Source organism: Indicator indicator, chromosome 24 (assembly GCF_027791375.1).
Source record: "Indicator indicator isolate 239-I01 chromosome 24, UM_Iind_1.1, whole genome shotgun sequence".
NCBI lineage: Eukaryota > Metazoa > Chordata > Aves > Piciformes > Indicatoridae > Indicator > Indicator indicator.
The window spans coordinates 17,091,168-17,110,029 of NC_072033.1; the positions used below are offsets into that span (position 1 = coordinate 17,091,168).

The 18,862-nt window shown below is 47.4% G+C and overlaps 1 protein-coding gene across 1 annotated transcript in view; it reads right to left on the reverse strand.

Moving 5' to 3' along the window:
* Positions 1 to 4,757: 4,757 nt before the first annotated feature.
* The window catches only part of COL20A1 (collagen type XX alpha 1 chain), a 46,869-nt gene continuing 32,764 nt past the window's right edge, over positions 4,758 to 18,862 (reverse strand). The window contains exons 24-39 of the mRNA XM_054391978.1: positions 18,690 to 18,799; positions 17,778 to 17,936; positions 16,756 to 16,833; positions 16,088 to 16,174; positions 13,534 to 13,587; positions 12,491 to 12,586; positions 11,944 to 11,997; positions 11,567 to 11,620; positions 11,173 to 11,226; positions 9,727 to 9,798; positions 9,205 to 9,240; positions 7,887 to 7,953; positions 7,202 to 7,390; positions 5,836 to 5,913; positions 5,507 to 5,662; positions 4,758 to 4,780 (exon numbers count right to left, since the gene is read on the reverse strand). Of these exons, the coding sequence (XP_054247953.1) occupies positions 4,767 to 4,780; positions 5,507 to 5,662; positions 5,836 to 5,913; positions 7,202 to 7,390; positions 7,887 to 7,953; positions 9,205 to 9,240; positions 9,727 to 9,798; positions 11,173 to 11,226; positions 11,567 to 11,620; positions 11,944 to 11,997; positions 12,491 to 12,586; positions 13,534 to 13,587; positions 16,088 to 16,174; positions 16,756 to 16,833; positions 17,778 to 17,936; positions 18,690 to 18,799 (1,358 nt within the window). The 3' untranslated portion in view covers positions 4,758 to 4,766. The remainder of the gene's footprint in view (positions 4,781 to 5,506; positions 5,663 to 5,835; positions 5,914 to 7,201; positions 7,391 to 7,886; positions 7,954 to 9,204; positions 9,241 to 9,726; positions 9,799 to 11,172; positions 11,227 to 11,566; positions 11,621 to 11,943; positions 11,998 to 12,490; positions 12,587 to 13,533; positions 13,588 to 16,087; positions 16,175 to 16,755; positions 16,834 to 17,777; positions 17,937 to 18,689; positions 18,800 to 18,862) is intronic.

Here is an 18,862-nt window from a genome sequence, read left to right on the forward strand (position 1 = left end):
AGCTGGTAAAGATGGACAGACTGGGAGGGCTGAAAGAATTGCTTAGGGTAGCTCAGCCCCAGAGGAACAGTGATCACTGGCATGGCAGTCATGGCCTTTCTACTGAGAGATTTCACCTTTGCCCCTTCAGAAGCCATGGAGGCCACATCTGAGGGTGGAATATGCAAATGAAGGGAGGATTTGGGGTTAAGATTTGGGCTGTGCTGGGTGCACTTTAGCATTTAGCATTTTAAAGGAAATTCCCTAGTTCCAAGTTATAGCTGATGAGGGTCATCCTGGGCTCTAAAACCCTTGCTGTAGGTGAAGAAGGTGCTCAGACATGAGGAAGCCACAGCAGAAATCCAGGGCAGCAAAATAAGGAGAGGTGCCATTATATGAGGAAACCCAAATGGGACACAAAGCCACACTTGGGACCTCACAGTGCTGCTTTGCCAAAATCACAGCTAGTGTGGCCTTGAATTCCACCAGATGTTCCAGCAGCTGGGCTCTTTCCAACTCTACCCAAACAAAACCAACCTTTTTTGCACATCTTGTCCTTGCAGAAGGGCTTCCAAACATGTGTAAACAAAGGCAGACAACAGTAAAATTACAGGTTTCCCCCAGGACCTGCCATAACCGTGCAACTCAAAGCCCAGGCTGGCAGCTGAGAGGTTCCGAGCTTCACCCATCATCTCCTTCACACCTCACAGGTGGAATCAGCATGCACAAGTCTGTCTGCCCTCTGTCAAGTGTACTGCTAGGCAGGTCTGGGTAGCTCAGAGCATTGAAGAGGTCACACTGCGAGAGGCAGGAGCTGCCTGGAGGCCAGCACAGAAGGCTTCCTAGAAGCCAGAACCTGGGGTAGGTGAGACCAGTGGCATCCCTACATGGTAGCCTGATACATGAGGCTTGCTCATACCAGGTGGCTCAGTGAGCAGCAGAGACCCGCACATGATTGTGACAGTAATGCTGGAAGTGAAAACCTCTGGAGCTCACCCAGTCCAACCCCTGCTCCAGCAGGGCACCCACAGCAGCTTGTCCAGGAGCACAATGGCTGGGGGGATTGGAAGCTCTTCAGATAAGGAGACCCCACAACTTCTCTGGGCAGCCTGCTCCAGGGCTCTGCACCCTCACACCAAAGAAGGTTCTCCTTAAGTTAAACCTCTTGTGTTCCAATTTGTGCCCATTGCCCCTTGTCCTGTCCCTGGGCACTACTGAGAAGAGTCTGGCTGCAGTCTCTTGCCCCCCACAGGTCCTTTAGCTCTTGCTGAGCACTGTTCAGATCCCCTCTGGGGCTGCTCTTCTCCAGGCTTAACAGCCCCACAGCTTTCAGCCTTTGCTCCTCATATTGCTGCTCCAGTGCACTCAGCAGCTTTGTGGCCCTCCACTGAACTCTCTCCAGTGTTTTCCTGTCCCTCTTGAACTGAGAAGCCCAGAACTGGACAAAATACTCCAGCTGCAGAAGCATAGATCAGAGGAGGAGAACTTCCCTCAACCAGCTGGTCATACAATTCTTCATGCACCCCACTGGCCTCTTTGGCCACAAGAACATGTTCCTGGCTCACAGTGAACTTGTTCCCCACCAGCAGTCCCAGGTCCTTCTCCCTAGAGCTACTTTCCACCAGGTCACCTGTACTGGTGCCTGGTATTGTTCCTCCCCAGTTCCAGGTATTGCCCCTGGCAGAGTCACCCTGCCACGCAGGAAGAGAAGGAAAGAACACTGTGCACCTGCTCCATTAACACATCCAAAAGACAGGCATGATTAGGAGTACTAAGGACCTGGTTGTGTCCTTAAGGACCTTGTTGTGTCCTCAAGGGGTCACCACAACCACAGGATCAGAGGGTGTGGCAGGAGAAGATGGTGACAGCTGAAACCAGTTACAAAGGTGTTATTGGTGCATGGGGAGAAGCTTGCGGGATGCAGATCAGGGGCAGCCTTGTTTTGTTAACATCAGAACATCTTCCTTACAGCAGCAACTCCCTTTCTTCTCCCTCCCATGGCATTGGGAGTTCTCCAGTTTGAAGTTCAAATAAAGTCTTACTTTCTGCTTCTGATGCACCTCCTTGTAAAATCTAAGGGGAGAAAGAGGAGTTGAGACCTGCTGCTCTTTCTTAGCCAGGTTATTCCACCATGGAGGTTGTGAAGGAGGATGCTTTCTGTCCATAGGATTCAATGATCAGAAACTGGAATAAAACTGGGACACAGACTAGAATATAACTGTAGAATAATGGATAATTCTGCAATTCCAAACCCATGAAACACAAAGAGGGAAGGTTTTAGCATATGAAAGACTCCAGGAAAATGCATGCAGCCAGGCTGCTAACATTTTCAGTGTTCTCAGCTCGGAACTGATTCCCAGGACTCGCCTAAGCAAGCTGACATCAGAAGAGAGGTGAGGAAGCAAGACTGGGATACAGCAGGAGCTCTAAAACTGCTTTGGGAGAGGCTCACAGCAAATCAGCTGGATTCAGGAGTGCAAAACTAATCTGAGAGATCCCAAAGACATCACAAAAAGCAGACACAGATGCTGATCTTCTGTTTTACTTGTCAAGGAGAGATTGTGTCCTCACCATGATGTTTCATGTTTCCCTACCACTACAACTCCATAGACCAGGAATGGAAGAAGGCCAAAGGCATAAGACCCTGAGTGAAATAACCTCAACACCATTTTCCTGGGTTTCCCTGCATTCTTTTTCTCCTGGTTGCCAGTGCTCCCTTTGTGCAGGTCATCTTCCTAGCCATAGGGCACACAAGATATTTTATCTGGCTGACCTTGAATAGCTGCAGGCAGGAGGCATCCACAGCCTCCCTGGGCATCCTGTTCCAGAGTTTCACCACCCTCCTACTGAAGAACTTCTTCCTCAGCTCCAGTCTAACCCTGCTCTCCCTCAGCTCCAAACCATTCTTCCTTGTCCTGTCTCTAGACACCCTCATGAAAACTCCCTCAGCAGGGAGTTCCTGTAGGATCCCTTCAGGTACTGGAAGGCAGCTTTAGGGTCCCCCCAGAGTCATCTGTTTTCCAGGCTGAACATCCCCAGCTCCCTCAGCCTGTCCTCGTAGCAGAGCTGCTCCAGCTCTTGGATCCTCACTAGCAGGGTCTCCCAAGCTCCCTGCATATCCAACTGTTGAAATCTTCTCCTTTTGCTGTTTAATAGCAAGCAACATTCGTTACTGGATTAGGACACTCTCAGTGACTAAAATCTCCCAGCAGAAATGCTCCTTGGCTTCCAGGAACTGGGTTACAAAGTCCTTGCACATATGCTCTGTGACAGCAGGTGGACTAAATACTGATGATTGCAGGTAAATAAAAGCTTAGTGATAGAAATGGAGAAGTTGTTTGTGTAGGTTGTCTGTCTCCTAATCAATCGCCCTTCTGGGATCCAGTTTCGTTAAAGCCTGACCCTTCACATTGTACCTGAAACCATCAGACAAAGCAAACACCACTTGAAATGCTACCAAACAAACCAAATCCCAAAGGCAGGCAGTGAGGTGATGTCAGTAACTTCCAAAAAAGAGTTGATCCAGGAAATTCAAGCAGCTCCATGTGAAGCAAGCTGCAGGTTGTGTGTTGGAACAGGCAGAACAGCAAGTTCAGAACTGGCTGTGCTTGTGTAAATCAGAGGGAGCAGAGTTACCCGTGAAATGCAGATGGTCCTCACTGAACATCTCACCTTCCCAGGCTATGTTTGCTGGGAACAGGACAGTGTTTTCTGTGGGCAGGGGACCTCTTTTACCTCCTTGCCTTTCCTGCCCACTGCTCTGCCCCTACCAGGCTGGGTTTGGCACTAACTGAAAGTGGACCTCTTTGCTGTGAGGTTTTCAATGGTTGGCTATCACCCTCTGAGCACCAGCTGCCAGTCTGCAATGAGCTGAAGGAATTGGCCACAATTGTTTCTGAAGCAGTTTAGGAGTGCTGCAACCAAGCACAGCCCAAAGCAAGGATTGCAGAGGTGGAGGATTTTTATCTGTATCTGTAGGGTTTGTTGTGATACATATTAGACACAGGCTCAGGCAAGGGAAGAGCTGTGACATGACAATTACCTCCATGTCACACAGTCAAAAGTCAGACCCAGAGCTATTCAGTATTCTCCCTGATAAAATGTAAAGCAGCTACTCAGGCTGCAGGAGGGAGAGATGGAAGAGGCCAGTAGGTTAATCCCCAGCTCCTCTCAGTCCATGGCTGTGCTCTGTCTGATCTAAGGCTTTGCTTGGCAGATGCCAAGCCCCAGAGCAGGAGGCTAAAGGGTGAGGTGTGTCCCATCACATTCGCTGGGGTGCTTATGTATGTCACAACCCTGCAGGGAAGCCATCAGCATTCTGCCAAAAGCAGAGATGGTCAAAATGGTGCTAGACTTTGTCACCTTGTCAACCAAGAAGAAGATGAGGCTTTGCTCCAGAGGATTTGCCTCTCGGGGATGAGGTTGCTGTTTGTCTCTGTGCTGGGGACCAAGAACAACAAGTGATGAAAATAAACCACGAGCAGCCAAATGGGCGAACATGATCTGTAATTTCTAAGAGCTCAATACATGATTCCTCCTCCTTCTGAGGCTGTCAGCCTGCACCTCTGACTCTTGTGGGGTGGGACACACAATGTGAGTTTGAACACTGTGGTTCTCTGGTGCTGCAAAGTAGATGAATGACTTTGGTGGCTTTATGTGTTTAGTTGACTTGTCCATACAGAAAGGATGGGGCAGTGTTCAGGTTGCTGCTTCTCCTGGAGTCAGTGGAGCTTTCTCCCAGAGGTTTTCAGGGCAAAGATACACCTTCAGCTTCCTGCAAGCAGCTGTCAGGGGAGGAAATCTGTGTGTGGAGAGGAGATGAGGCCACTGAGCAAAGGAATAAGTCAGTGTTATGTACTGAGAAGGAATCATAGAACAGTTTGGGTAGGAAAGGACCTTAGAGATCACCTAGTTTCAACCAGCTCTGCCATGGGCAGGGACACCTTCCACTAGCCCAAGCTGCTCAAGGCCTCATCCAACCTGCCCTTGGACACCTCCAGTGAGGGGGCAGCCACAACCTCCCTGGGCAGCCTGTGCCAAGTCTCACCACCCTCACTCTCAAGAATTTCTGCAAAGAAATTTATGTAAAGCGCTGTACAGAACAGCACAGACTCAGATCTTCCCCCTTGTTAATCTTCTGTTCAGTGCCACTGATCTTCTTCCTTGCCCAGGACTTTGCACAACTGAGCCTCCACGAGATGTGTGTGTAGGAACTGAGATATTGCTCCTCTCTATCCACCATGGAGACATTGTCCTGGGGACATTAAGAACTGAAGGTATCTCCATGATCACTCCACCTTCTCGACTACTGCTGCAATTCCGTGTGCATCCATGAAGGATGGCTGAGGAGCAGTCAATTGACCTGGCTTTTGTCCATGTGAATCATCCTGAGTGCTTAGCAAAGGAGGCTTCTGCAGGACTGACAGTGCCTGAAGGATGAACAAAAGTCTCTGCCTAGCATAAGAGGAGTAACCACATAGAACAGCTATAAAATAGTAACTTTAGTACTGAGATAGTCAGAACATACTTCTTCTACCTGCCCCGTAGCATCCAGAGATGTCACAACCCCCTGGATATCCAGACTGCCCAGGCTGCCCTCTGACACCAGGAAAGCCTTGAGGACCAGCATTCCCAAGGGAACCCTTTGGACCTGGTTTTCCCAGCATGACTTCTCCTGGTGGGCCTGAAGAAGGAATCAAAGAATAGAATCATTAAGGTTGGAAAAAACCTCTGAGATCATCGAGTCCAACCATCAACCAGGAGGTCTTTTCCAGCCTGAATGTTTCTGTGATTCTTTGAATCTGGAGCTCCAGATGGCCCCACTGGGTCAATACAAAAGGGTTGTATTCACTCTACCTGTTCTGCCTCTGGGTCCTTGGACGCCTTCCTCATTGACTCCAGCCATTCCTTTTTCTCCTTTGGGACCTGGAGCACCTAATCAAAGAGAAGACCTAAGTCTCACTTCACTGCATTTTACTTTTCACCCTGAATTCATGCTCCTACAGCCTCCCCTCCAGGCTCCTAGACATTGGAGGAGAGTGACAACCCTTGCTATCATGGAGAAAACCCCATTTTGTTGACTTCTCTCTGGTCACCCACTCCCTTTTCCAGAGCAGCCATTTGTCCATGACCAACAGAGTTCCAGCTGATTCATAGCCTGATATGGGTGAAAATAGAGATTTTTCCAGATAGAAATTCAGAGCACTGGTCTGAATGTTTGTGCCCTGGCCTGAGTGTAAAGTCCACTGCCCTGCTCCTCACATGGATCAGACCATTCACAAAGCTGAACTGTCTCCTCAGCCAAGCACTGTCCAGCTGGGATGGCTGTTTGCACATGAAACTGCTGTGAAAGGAGCACAGCTCAGGGAAAGAGAAGCATTTTGACAAATTCCATCGTTCACAGCTCAAAGATGAAAACATTTTGATCAGCTGTGTCCTTTAGGTTGTTTCTCAATGAGATCTGTCTTCTCCCATCTCCTTGCTCAGCAGGCTGGAATCATCTGCAGGTTGGTACATCCTTTTCAGCTGCAGATGCCAGCTGAGGCTGAACGGTGCCAGAGTAAGGAGTCAAACAGGAGGTCTCTAGTTACTGGGAGGTGTTGGGACTCTGCTGAAACCAGTGTTTGTCAATTTATTTTGACAGACAATTGCTTGAGCCACTGACAAACCCTGTCAGCAAAGCCAGGCAAATCCTATTCCCATCCTTCACTCATTCAGCTCGTGTGCAGTAACTGATGTTACTTTCTGAGAGGACATTCATTCATTTTGTTGGGGGAACTACTGCTCCAGAAACTTTCTTTCACTTTCAGTACTACTGCAGCTGCCTCAAGCCTTTCTTCAGTGTTTTCCAAGACTCATCATTTCTTCCCAGAGGTGATCTGTTCTACCATCATCCTCATCCAAGTGGCTGTTTCTTTTGATTTTCTGCAAGGAAAGCCTCCTGCCCCAAAAAATTCAATTATTCACCCCCCAAAATCTACACATTGTTGAAAACTGGCTTTGCTCTTAAAACAGAGCCTGCACAAGGAGTGAGCTGTGTCTGTCTTCTCCCTACTCTTTGAGCTATCTAACTTAGGTTTCTCTTCCTAGAAGGGAGAAAGCAATGAGGTGAGAAAATGTCATGGATTATCTTTGCAGTACTGCCTAAGGCACTGAAATATTTAATTAAAATAGCAAGAATATAGTTAAGAAAAAAACACCTCACAAACTCTTATGTCCATACCTCTTTCTCCAGGATACCCATCTTTGCCTGGCTGTCCAGGGATGCCACTTTCTCCTCTTTCTCCACTGCTCCCAGGTGGACCTGGAGGACCTGGTGGTCCTGGTTCTCCTGGTTTTAATCTTTCTTCCCAAAGAGGAACTGGCTTCCTTGCATGATCATGAATGAATGAGTCAAATTTTAACACATGAGCTGAGAAGGCAAGACAGCAAATGAATTGCTTGGCTGAGAGAGTCAGAAAAAAAGACACAACCAAAGGATGTTGTCTAAAAAGGTACTTAAAATGATCAGGTAGTGCTAAAAAGCTGTCAGTCCAAAGTGGGAAAGCCAGAAGATGGGCAGCTGAGTCATGATTGTGCTCAGGCAAACTCCTGCCTCTCGTGCATCACAGCACACAGAAAAGCTTTGATTCAAGAGGAGTCAGCACCAATCACCAAGAGATTCATTTCTTTCAAATTGCTTTCAAGCTTTTCCATCTCAGAAATAAAGCAAGCCTCTGCAAAGTGCAAAAGGGTTTTCCAAAGAAATGTTTTACTGTGTTAATGCCACCCACTAAAATGAAAGTAGCCCTGGAGCCTGTGGTGGGACATTTGTTCTTGGAGGAGCTCCTTGGGTCGCTACAACTTCATGCTATCACCAGTGATGGAGAGATGTGAGCACACTGGGGAGCTGGGCTGCTTATACTCACTTTGAATCATCCTCTCACAAGCCTGGCTAACAAGCTGGTAAATGGTGGCCAAGGACTGTGGCTCCCCCTGAAATGACATATTATTTTTGATTAAAAATCAAGGCAGTATTAATATCTTTTCAAAAGGATCGATACCACAACACTCACCAACTTTCTGCCCATTTTTTTTTGTCAGCTTGGGCTTCAAAGACATTAGTTACTGTGAAGTGCAGCATTATTTATCACCAAGCTCTGGAGCCATAAAATCAAAATTGGGAAACATCAATAATTGCTTTTCTCCTGCACATCAAAAAGCTCAGACCCAATCTCAGTAATTACCAAAGCTGCTAAAGAGGGGAGAGCAAAATTCCCTCTCCAGTTTTATCAGAAAAGATGCTAAGGCTGTAGCTCAGTGCTCTGTGATATGTAAAACATTTCATGTGATCAGATACTACAATATCCTATCTTTGCCCAAATCTTTAATGAATATTGATTGTTGCTGTATTCTGAATAACTCACATGTGAGGAGGCCTTAGGAAAGTTTTAGTAAAGTGATTAAAAAAGGCAGAAAAGCTGCTTAAAAATCAACACTGACCCTGTGGAAATCCCTAACTGACACACTGCACTTCCAAAAAATCTGATTCAATAGGAGTCTCTGGGTGGATCATCAGGCAGTTCCCTTCCAACCCATTGGGGAAAAAAAAAAAAAAAAGCCTAGATTAGGAAAAGTTGCTGGGAATGGAAGGAAAATGTTGTTAACAATGGTAATTCTTAAGTATTAACTGGAGACAAAAGAATCTCATCCCTGCCTGAAGCCTAATTCACGTAAATCAATCTTGGTGATGAGACTCAGACTGCTGGAAAAACAGAATTTCTTTTTTGATCAACATTCAGGAGGAGAAAAACTTCTTCTTGTAAGAAAGTCACCTTCAGAAGCAGCATGGATATCATGACCTCAAAGTCTCTGTGCTGGGTCATGCCAGATGATTATCACAAGTGAGTCCCCTTTAATGCAAGACATTAAAACAGAGCAACTCAGTGAAGCTGAGGGTTTGTTTTTTCCATCCCAGCAAAGAATGGATTTTCAGTTGGCATTTCTTCCTCATTGCTACAACTGATGTGAAGGACTCATCTTGGCTGCTGCAGGATTATTTATATCCCAGCAGTGCAGCCAGTGCAGCTGCAATGAAAGGCAACAAGCTGTAGGTACATGAACTTATTACAACACTAGGAAGGTTTGGGTGATGCTTGTAAGAATAGCATGCAAGACAGGGCACCACATCCTCTCTTTTGGGTGCAGGACACAGAGACAGCACTGCCTAGCACCAGAAAAACTCACTTTTTCTCCTCGTTCTCCTTTTGGACCAGGGAGCCCCTGTTAGGAAGGGAAAGAAATAATACAAGTAACAATAAAGCAGTGGCTGGAGCAGTGACATAAGGCACTATCAGCAGGGATGCAGAAATTCCTCAGAGGCAATCTTAGAACAGATTTCCCAACCTAGCAGGTGGGGTTTAACATGTGAGAAGAAAAAAATAACTTCAACACCGAGCCCTGTGGCTGCCCCTACAAGCCCAACACTGGTTACTCCAGCTCAGGACTGACTCTCTTGGCTTTATTCTAGAATCTTACTCCAGACATTTTTTTGGCCGTTGGATTTTGTGGAACTTGTGAATCCACAGAGAACAGAGGAGCTGGGGTTGGTTAAATGGTTTCTCAACAGTTCAGTAGCACAGGCTTTGCATATCCAGACAGTTCCTTAAGAAGAGTGAGCTTGAATTAAAGCTCTCTGAGGGAACAGTTTGTTTCCACTCAATTCTTACATGTCTTGGCCTTCTTTGAGTCTCAAAAGCAGAAACTTACTGTTGGTCCAACATCACCTGGAGGTCCCTTCTCTCCACTGCTGCCTCGAGAGCCTGCCACTCCTTGAAAACCCTGCAGACATTAATTATAAGACACAGATAAAGTCCAGTTACTTCCTAACTTTCTTCTTGTTCTCTTCAAGGCTGACATCTCCCCACAGCTCCAGGGGCACCAGCAGTCCGAGTTTAGAGGACTCAAGTAAGGTTACTGTAGCCCTAAGGTTTACCTCAGCACCTTGTCCAGCCACGAGTCCCCTGTTAAGAGTATATCACGCATGAGTCATGTCCACATCATTTCCTATTACTGTCTCAATTATGATCAAGCCAGCAAAGCTGAGCTCTTCCAGCAAGTTGCAGTGTGTTTTTTTTACCCTACAGGCTTTAGTTCCTTTATTACAGATTCATATTTAGGCATAGCCCAGAGCAGAATCCTTTCCTTCAGCTTCCTGAAGGAATCCCATGCTGATGCTTTGTTTTCCCTCCAAGACCTGTGTTTATCTCTAAGACTTTACAACAGTCACGACATCATAGAGAGTGGAAAGACCTTTCTTTGGCCATCTCCTTGTTGTGAAGTTTCTGTGCCCTTTGGACCCACAAAGGGAAGATAAAAAGAAGCCAAAAACAACCATTAGAGATACTTTCCTCTGTTATTTCCCAGCTATTATGTCTCAGCTCAATAGCAATGAGCAGCAATTCTGATCAGCGAAAATGAAATAAGTCTTCAAGGCAGCACCAGAGCAACTTTCAGAGCCTGCTCTGAAGGCTCCATTGTCTCCCCCCTGTTAGAAAGCTGAGGCTCAAACCTGTTGGTTCCATATCTTCCCAGGATGAGCAAGTCCAATTTATGAGTTGAATTGGATCTAAGCTTCCATTAGTATCTAACTTCAGCACAACTCTTCTGTCTCCATCTTATGCTATTCAGGACTGCCAAGTTCCTCAGAATTCAGCAGAGAGAATCAGTAACTATCAGCTCCACCACTCATCATCTAAACCCAAATTTGGGTCAGTTCCCCCTGTAAAATGAAGTGTAACTGTTTTACAGAGCTCAGAAGGGCTGTGGTGCCTTCAGATCAGCAGAGATGAACGTAAGCCAACAGGTTCTGCTACCCTGGGCACCCAGGGTGCAGACAGACTTATCTGGATGTTTTCTCTGACCTTTCTCTGGACCAACAAGTCCATGCTCTTGTGCTGAGGGTCCCAGAGCAAAACAAGAATCTCTTTGCAAAGTCAAAGCTTCCTCAGAACTTGCTAGAGGAAACCAAGGTTTTTCTTCTCACACTGCCAATGGCAGGAAAATTGGACACCTACTCAATGTGCCAGGTATTACCCATGCCACCTCAAGAAGAGCTTTTGCTCTGACACCTCTGGGTGACAGCTGGCCAGCAGAAACCACAAGCCCCTGCTGAGGAGGAGGTCTCAGTATGGCTCATTCAAAGTGAGTACTCACCCTTGGTCCAGGAGGTCCTGGAGGCCCAGCTGTTCCTTCTAGCCCCCTCACCCCCTGCAAAGCCAAATCCAGCCAGTTATTAAAGAGGAAATTCAAAGAGACCTAGGAAGCAGCCAAATGGCTTTTTCATGAGCCACTTTAAACAGAAACTTACTAGGAATGGGTAAAAAAATGCATCTGCCAAGCAAGCAAGAAGGGTGGCACCTGGTCCATGGCAGTGCCTGGTCCAGCTTGGCTAAATCTGAGGTGACCCCATGGGGTTTTTCCCCAGCTGCCCTGGCTTTGACCATTCGCATGGCACTGAGTGCGTTAGGAGGTTTCAGGTCTCTGCTGGTATGCTCACAGCAGAATTTTAGGCACCCACACAGGAAAACTCAGAGGAGACATATTTTACCTTTGCACCTTGAAGACCATCCTTGCCTGGAGCTCCCTGCATGCCCGGAATGCCCTGCAAGACAGAATAGCTGGGTAAAGCTGTCATCTGATTATCATTGCCCTAATTCATCTTGTTACAGGGGACATAAGCAAAAGGTAGAAGAAGAAACAGTTCTTCATCAAACAGAGTAATCCCACCTTTAATTTCATGGTATACAGCTTCCAGGTAGGTCTGTGTTTGTTTCACTAACAGATTCACTGATGTCATCACTTGGGAAAGTAACTCTCCAAAATGAAAGACAGTTCCCAAGCAGACAGCAGCAACAGTTCGGTGGCTTTCAGTGGGAAAGATGGCAGAATTCTGAGACAGGGAGAAGGCCTAGTGCCTATCATTACCTGCATGCCAGGGGTTCCAGTGTCTCCTTTCTCTCCTTTAATTCCTGGTGGTCCCTTGGATTAAAACAGAAGGCCACAGTTAGACCCACTGCAGCATCCCTCAAGACAAAGAGCTCCCTGCTGCTCCACATCCCCATCCCCATCCCAGGTGGTTCCTGCTAAATGTGGGGCTAGAGGATATTTTACAACCCCAGCATGTGTGTAGGGGTTCCACCATCCCATGCAGTAGCCTCCACCTCCCCTGCTTGTCAAGGAATAGTGATGACTGCAAAGAAAAAGGCCTGAATACTCCACTGGGTTGTTTTCATTTAAAACACATTAGGGAGAGTCTGGACAAAAGCAGGTTTGTGTCAGAATGACGAAGAGCAAGGTCTAGGCAGCATGAAGAACATTGTCATCACCTCTCTCTAGTGCAGCTGCTCAGCTGTCAGTAAGGATGATGAAAATGCACAGATCACAGGGGGCTGTCTGCAGACTCTGGTTTTTGAGGCATGTTTCAAGTGCACAGAGCAAGTGACCAAAGCAGGCAGTAGAAGAGATCACCTACCACAGGACCCTGAACTGTGATTCCTTGGGACCCTGGAGAGCCTTGCTGGCCACTGGGACCTTCTGGCCCTACTTGTCCAGGTGGGCCTGGTTCACCCTAAATCCAAGGCATGGAATCCAACAGGAGAGAAAGCAATTAGTGACTGCTCTCCACATGTGCTGCACTGTGTGACCTGGGTCGGAGTGAACCATCTGCAGGATTCAAGATGAAATCAGGACAGTGAGGGCATCTCTAGTAACCTCAGTGGCCTTTAAGTCCAAGGTTTTGGTGTATCTTTCATGGGAGAAGACAACAAAGCTGCAGATGGTGCTTTGTAAAGCATGGTTGACCTTCCCAAAGGAAGGAGTCATTGCTTGTATTCGAAGTGGCCAGAGAGCAAAGAGAAATGTTCCTCAAGCCGTGGCTGAGATCTGCATCCATTCTCATTACTCCCTCAAAACCATGCCCTTGTAATTATGTTGCTTTCCCAGATGTCATCCCAAAGAAGAAGCCCAGTGGGCTGGGCTGGCTCTGCCCTGTATTGATCACTGGAGCGGTGAACACTTGCACTCTACTCCCCAAGGTCTGGACATTCAGGCCCATCCATTCTCTATGCTCATCTCAGAGCTGCTTCTGAAGGCTTTGTGTGATTCTTGCTCTGATTTGCTCCTCACACTACTCTGCCCCAGTCCCAGTCTCTCTGGTTTGGAGGCTGGGCAGCCAGAACAAGCCCAGCACAAGCACTGACCATTTCCCAGCAAGGCTGCTGTCAGAGACCATTGCTGACCACACACATCACATCAGTTCAGCACAATCAAGCTCATCTTCTCTATTTGCAAAGCCCATCTGAGCATTTAATTAGTAATAGGTGACCCCATTCTTCTCAGTGTGTTGGTTTGAAGGCTCTGTTTCAGCTTTGCTTGGTGCAGTAGACAGTCCTCAGCCTAAGGAGTCCAGTTCAGCCCAGGAATGGACACATCCAGCTGCACTCACAGAGGAGTCTGAACTCCTGCAGCATTCATCTGACACAGCCTGAAGTAAATGAAGCCAGAGGTAGGACTCACCTTGGGTCCTGGCTGCCCCTGCTCCCCTTGAGGTCCTCTCCTCCCAGGGCTGCCCTACCAGCAGGACACAAAGCTGCTGTAATCAACATCCTTACAGTGGTGTAACCAGGAGTCTAGGGAACACAAGCTGGCATGCTCTGCTGTGCACAGGGAAAGATGCTCCCTGCTCCAGAGAGCTCACAGCAAATGGAGACAAGAGGAAAGCAAACCAAATCACCCAGGAAATGTTGGAAGGGAAGACTGGAACAGCCTCTCCATGACAGGCAGAGGATACACTGCACCCACTCCTACATTGAGATGAAGGTTCAACCTGCTCAACCTCCTCCCTCCAACCCCCAGTGAATCCATGCTGAGACAATGTCACTTAGGACATGGGAACACATTTGAGAAGGAAAAGAAGAGGTGCTCATATCTACAGCCTTTGGGACTACATGAGGGAAGAAAGCCATAGAATCATTAGGAATGGAAAAACCCTGAAAACCCTGAAGATCCTTGAGTCCAACCATCAACCCAACACTGCCAGGCCAGCACTAAACCATGTCCCTCAGCACCACACCTGCATGAGTTTTGAACACTTCCCAGGACCTTGCTGAGAGTGGGGACAGCAATCAGTTCTGGGGAGATCTGGTTTAGCTTTGCATCTGCATAACTGGTGGCTGGAGAGAAGAAACCAATCTTCTGGCCAGAAGAAATATTGTGTGAACATTTGATGTCTTAATCTGAAAGTTTCTACTCTGGAATCTAAAAAAACTCACAGGAGTTCAATTAACAAAGCACCAGCAGGGAGCTTTGGTCTCTTCTCCCAAGTAACCAGCAATAGGATGAGAGGAAATGGACTCAGGTTGTGCCAGGGGAGGTTTAGATTGGATGTTAGGAAAAATTTCTTTACTGAAGAAGTGGTCAGGCACTGGAACAGGCTGCCTAGGGAGGTGGTGGAGTCACCACCCCTGGAGGGGTTCAAGAAACCTGTGGGTGTGGCACTTCAGGATACAGTTTACTGGTCATGGTAGTTGGGTTATGATTGGACCTGATGATCTTAAAGGTCTTTTCCAGCCTTAATGATTCTATGAATCTAGGATTTGGAAAAGATGCTTCCAGAAAAGCCCAGAAGCTCATTTCAGAAGTCTTCTGAAGCTGGTCAAAAACACTTCTTAAGGCCAGTGATAAATACAAGGTGGGACATGAGCTTGCTAGGTGGAGTTTTAAAAACAGCAATGACTGCTCCTGTAACTGCAGCAAAGGAGCAAGGGTCAGTGGTGTGAGGACAAGGTTGTGTGTCAAACCTCTGTTTTCTCTGATGCTTCAAAGAGATGCTCTTGTAAGAGTTGTTCTGTGGGGATGTTCAAACCACAGGCCAAGGCAAACTGGTAATTATGCACTGAGGATATTGAGGCAAATGGGGGTGGTGGATTGTGCTGTGTAAATAAACTTCACTGGAAGGAGCACGTAATTACTTTGCAGTGAGGTCCTGAGCTGAAACCTTTTCACTTGATGGGGTTTTAAAGGTTATCTGCCAGGAGAAAAAACACCTAGGGTGGTGCTCTAGGCAGACTGTCAGGTTTCAGTTGAGTTGTGCAAATAAAATGTTGGGGTTTTCACCCAAAACTCCCAAAAAAGCAAATTTTTTTGGTAACTGCTTTGTGGAGTTGAACTGGAATATTTTCTCTTGCGGTTTAAGCCCACGGTGACTCTCCTGCATCCATAAGAGATCAAGCAAAGTATTGCGTTTGCCCCTTGCTCCTGAGCATGGTGCAGACTGAATGACTCTTACCACTTGCCCCACTCTTTCCTTCAGGGTTGTCTTGCAGGTCATGTTCACTATAAAGAGAGCTTGGGGGACAGACAGGATTGCAAAATGTCTGTTTTCTCTTTACCCTGCCCACCTACACAGACACTTGTAAGGCTCCCACTTAACCAGAGAGGAAGGGTTTGTAGTGGTTGGGGTTTGGGGGCTTTTTTTTTTTTTTATTTACAAAGAGTTTCAGAGCCTCCAACCCATGAAATCTCTGCAGACACTGAGGGTGACACGTTCTCCTCTCCTAAGAGGATTAATGTGGTACCAGGAACTGCACAGCCTGCTCCCAGCTGCAGCTGTTGTGTTGCCAACTCACCACCCCCCTATTTCATCAGCATCTGAAATCTGAAGGGCACCTCTCAGCCTTGCCCTGGCTCAAGGACAACAGCAAAGCTTCCTCAGAAAGGACAAGAATAAGCAGCCTCAAGTTGTACCAGGGGAGGTTTAGGTTGGATATTAGGAATAATTTATTCCTCAAAGGAGTTGTCAAGCCCTGGGACAGGCTGGCCAAGGCAGTGGTGGAGTCCCCATCCCTGCAGGGATTGGATGTGGTGCTGAGGGATAGGATTTAGTGGTGGACTTGGCAGTGCTGGCTTGATGATTGGACTTGATGATCTTAAAGATCTCTTCCAAGATAAATGATTCTATGCTTCTAAAGCCTCAGAGTCCCCCATGAGCATTATCCTCATGCTTGACACACCCAAACAACACAAAGCAACAGTAGTGTCTGCAAAATACTATGTGTAAAGGTGAACTTACAGGGGGCCCTGGAGGTCCTGGCAAACCTGGGTGACCAGAAGCACAGGAGCAGGCAGGAGCTAAGGTGGGGCAGGTCTCCTCATCCCTCTGAAATGAAAGCAAGCCAAAATGGCAAGGGCAGGATGGGTCACAGGTAACATTTTCAGTGTTTTAAAATCCAGTCTTTCAGCTGGAGAAAAGCAGAAAGTTTCTTTCCTCTACTGAGAGATTTCTGTGTGCAACTGAGTGAATTTTCTGTCAAACAACAAAGCGAGACAAAAAATACGAACAACCCCTACCTGAAATTTGCATAACACAGACTGGGAAATTATTTTCTGCTTGCTAAGTATTTATGCACCCCACATAGCAACTCTCTGTGTCAAGAAGAAAACCTGAACAGATGAGCAGGGGGATGATGTGACTCAGGGCTGGGGTCTCAGCAAAGCCATAGGGCTGCCAGGGCTGCTGTCACAGATGAGGTCATGACAGGAGGAACAGACACAGCACCAGGGTTTGGAGGCTTTGAAACAAACAGAGTTTTGTTCACTTCACCAAGAAATATGTAAATGTTGTTCCCCAGAGGGGAACATGGCTTCCCTCTTGAGTCTATCAAAATCATTTGCAGTGTCACTTCAATCCCATCATCTCCAGCTTCATATCAATTAGCAGAGTGCTCCCTCTTGCCTTACCAGTGCAGGGAGATCACAGCATCTGTCTTCTTCTGCCCCTACACTGCTACAGGTGATCTGCAACGACTGCAGCTGGAACTGTGGGGGGAAAAGAAATTGACATGAAAGTAGCATTGGCATACAGGGTCCTTCACCACACCTCATGATGGTCCAGTGCTAACAATCATAGACTCACAGAATGGGTTGGGTTGGAAGGGTCCTTCAAGATCATCCAGTTCCAACCTCCTGCCATGGGCAGGGACACATCCCACCAGCCCAGGTTGCTCAAGGCCTCATCCAACCTGGCCTTGAACACCTCCAGGAAAGAGGAATCCAACAGCCTCCCTGGGCAACCTGTTCCAGTGTCTCCCCACCCTCACTGTAAGAACTTCTTTCTAAATCTCCCCTCTTCCAGCTTAAAACTGGGCATGGCATACTCGTCCTTCTTCTCCTCCCTTGTAGGGATCAGGCTCTCTGCAGCAGTGTGATGCAGGGAGGAGATACCCACAAGGCTGGCCACAAGTGTCTGGGTTGGGTTTCTTTTCAAGCAGCAGCTGATAAAGAGCCCCTATACTGAAGATTATTTTCCTGTCATTTGCATGCAGCTCAGCCAGTCCCAAACAGGCTGGAGACAGAAACATCCAAGCCTGTCACTGGCATTTCCCAGTATCACTCAGAGGGAGCTGATGTGCTCAGCATCCTCTCGCAGAGGCAATTCCCAAACCCTCCTGTCTGCTTCAGCACCTCAGTGCAGGATCTGTGCTTCCCCAGTCCCCAGATGATGCAGCCAGCTGAAGGCACCTCTGGGACATGCTCCTGCTGCTGCCTCTGATCACAGACCGCCATGAGAGGTGGGAGGTGGAGGGGCAAAGCTCATTAAAGCACCAAGATCAGCGGGATCAGGACATGCGTCACAGCAGCGCTCAGAGCCACTCTGAGCCAGAGGGATGTGAGCTGCCTCTCCTCTCCATCTGCCAGCCCCAGCCAGCTCCAAATTGAAGCCTCCCTTCACTCTCCCGCAGCCTGTGCCTGGAGGGACTCACCGATGCAGACCCACTCCTGGGCCCTCTGGTCCTTGTCACTTTTCCCAGCATGATGAAGCCGGCGGTGGAGATGCTGCCGAGGCTCTGGATGTGCTTCTCTGCTACTTTCTTGCAGTCCAGATAGAGTTTGACCTTGAAGTGACTCACAGCCAAGTGCACCTGGGCAGGCGGTGGGAAAAGGTGGGTTGGAGCTCCCTGATGAGCTGAGGAGTCTTTTAAAGACAGCAATGCCTCTGCCCAGTTCCCAGACTGCTGCTCTTACTGGTGATGTGGTTTTAATGAGCAAATGGATCCAGGGGCTCAGGAATAAGTTTTGATATGTGCTGTGTCTGCTGGGCAGCACTGCACTTTTCCCTGATACTGCCCTCACCTGTCCTTGGGAGAAGCCTTGCTGGAGTTGTGGTATTGAATAATTCAGATTTCAGAACTAGTTAAATGATGAGACTGCCTACAGATACTGGTAGAAAGTGCTCATTTGGGGAATACCTTTGACATGAGGACACAGATAGCCAAAAACACCCATTGTGAGGGACAAGGTGGCTTTCTCATAGGGCTTGATATTTTTTCCATCCTCCCAGCACTAATTGCTCATCAAAAATCCCAAATTCTAAAACAAAATGGTGATTTTTTCAAATATTCCTGGTTATTAAAAACCCCACAGTTCTGGAGTTTCGGGGGGAGGGGGGGGAAGGAGAGTAACCAATAGCTGGATGTAACATTTTGAACACAGGATGAACCTTAATCCTTAACAATTACAAACTTCAGCCATCAAATGGGTTTTCCAGTCCCTAACAACCTGGATGCAAAGCATTTGTTCCATCACTCCTCACTTGGAATAACACCCACTGATGGCATAATACTCCCAAACTGGGGTGAGGTGGTGAGACATGTTTCTCCTCTCTTGATAAGGACCTTATGAAAGCTCCCATAGAATATCTTCTTCACTTCCTGCTGGTCAAAGGAGACTTCCTGTAAATCAGCCTTGTAGTCATGATTGAAATAGGTCAAGGTTTTCTTACTGGCTACAGGGAAAACAGACAAATAACAGCTTAGAATTAACAGAGAAATTGGTTTCACCCTCATAT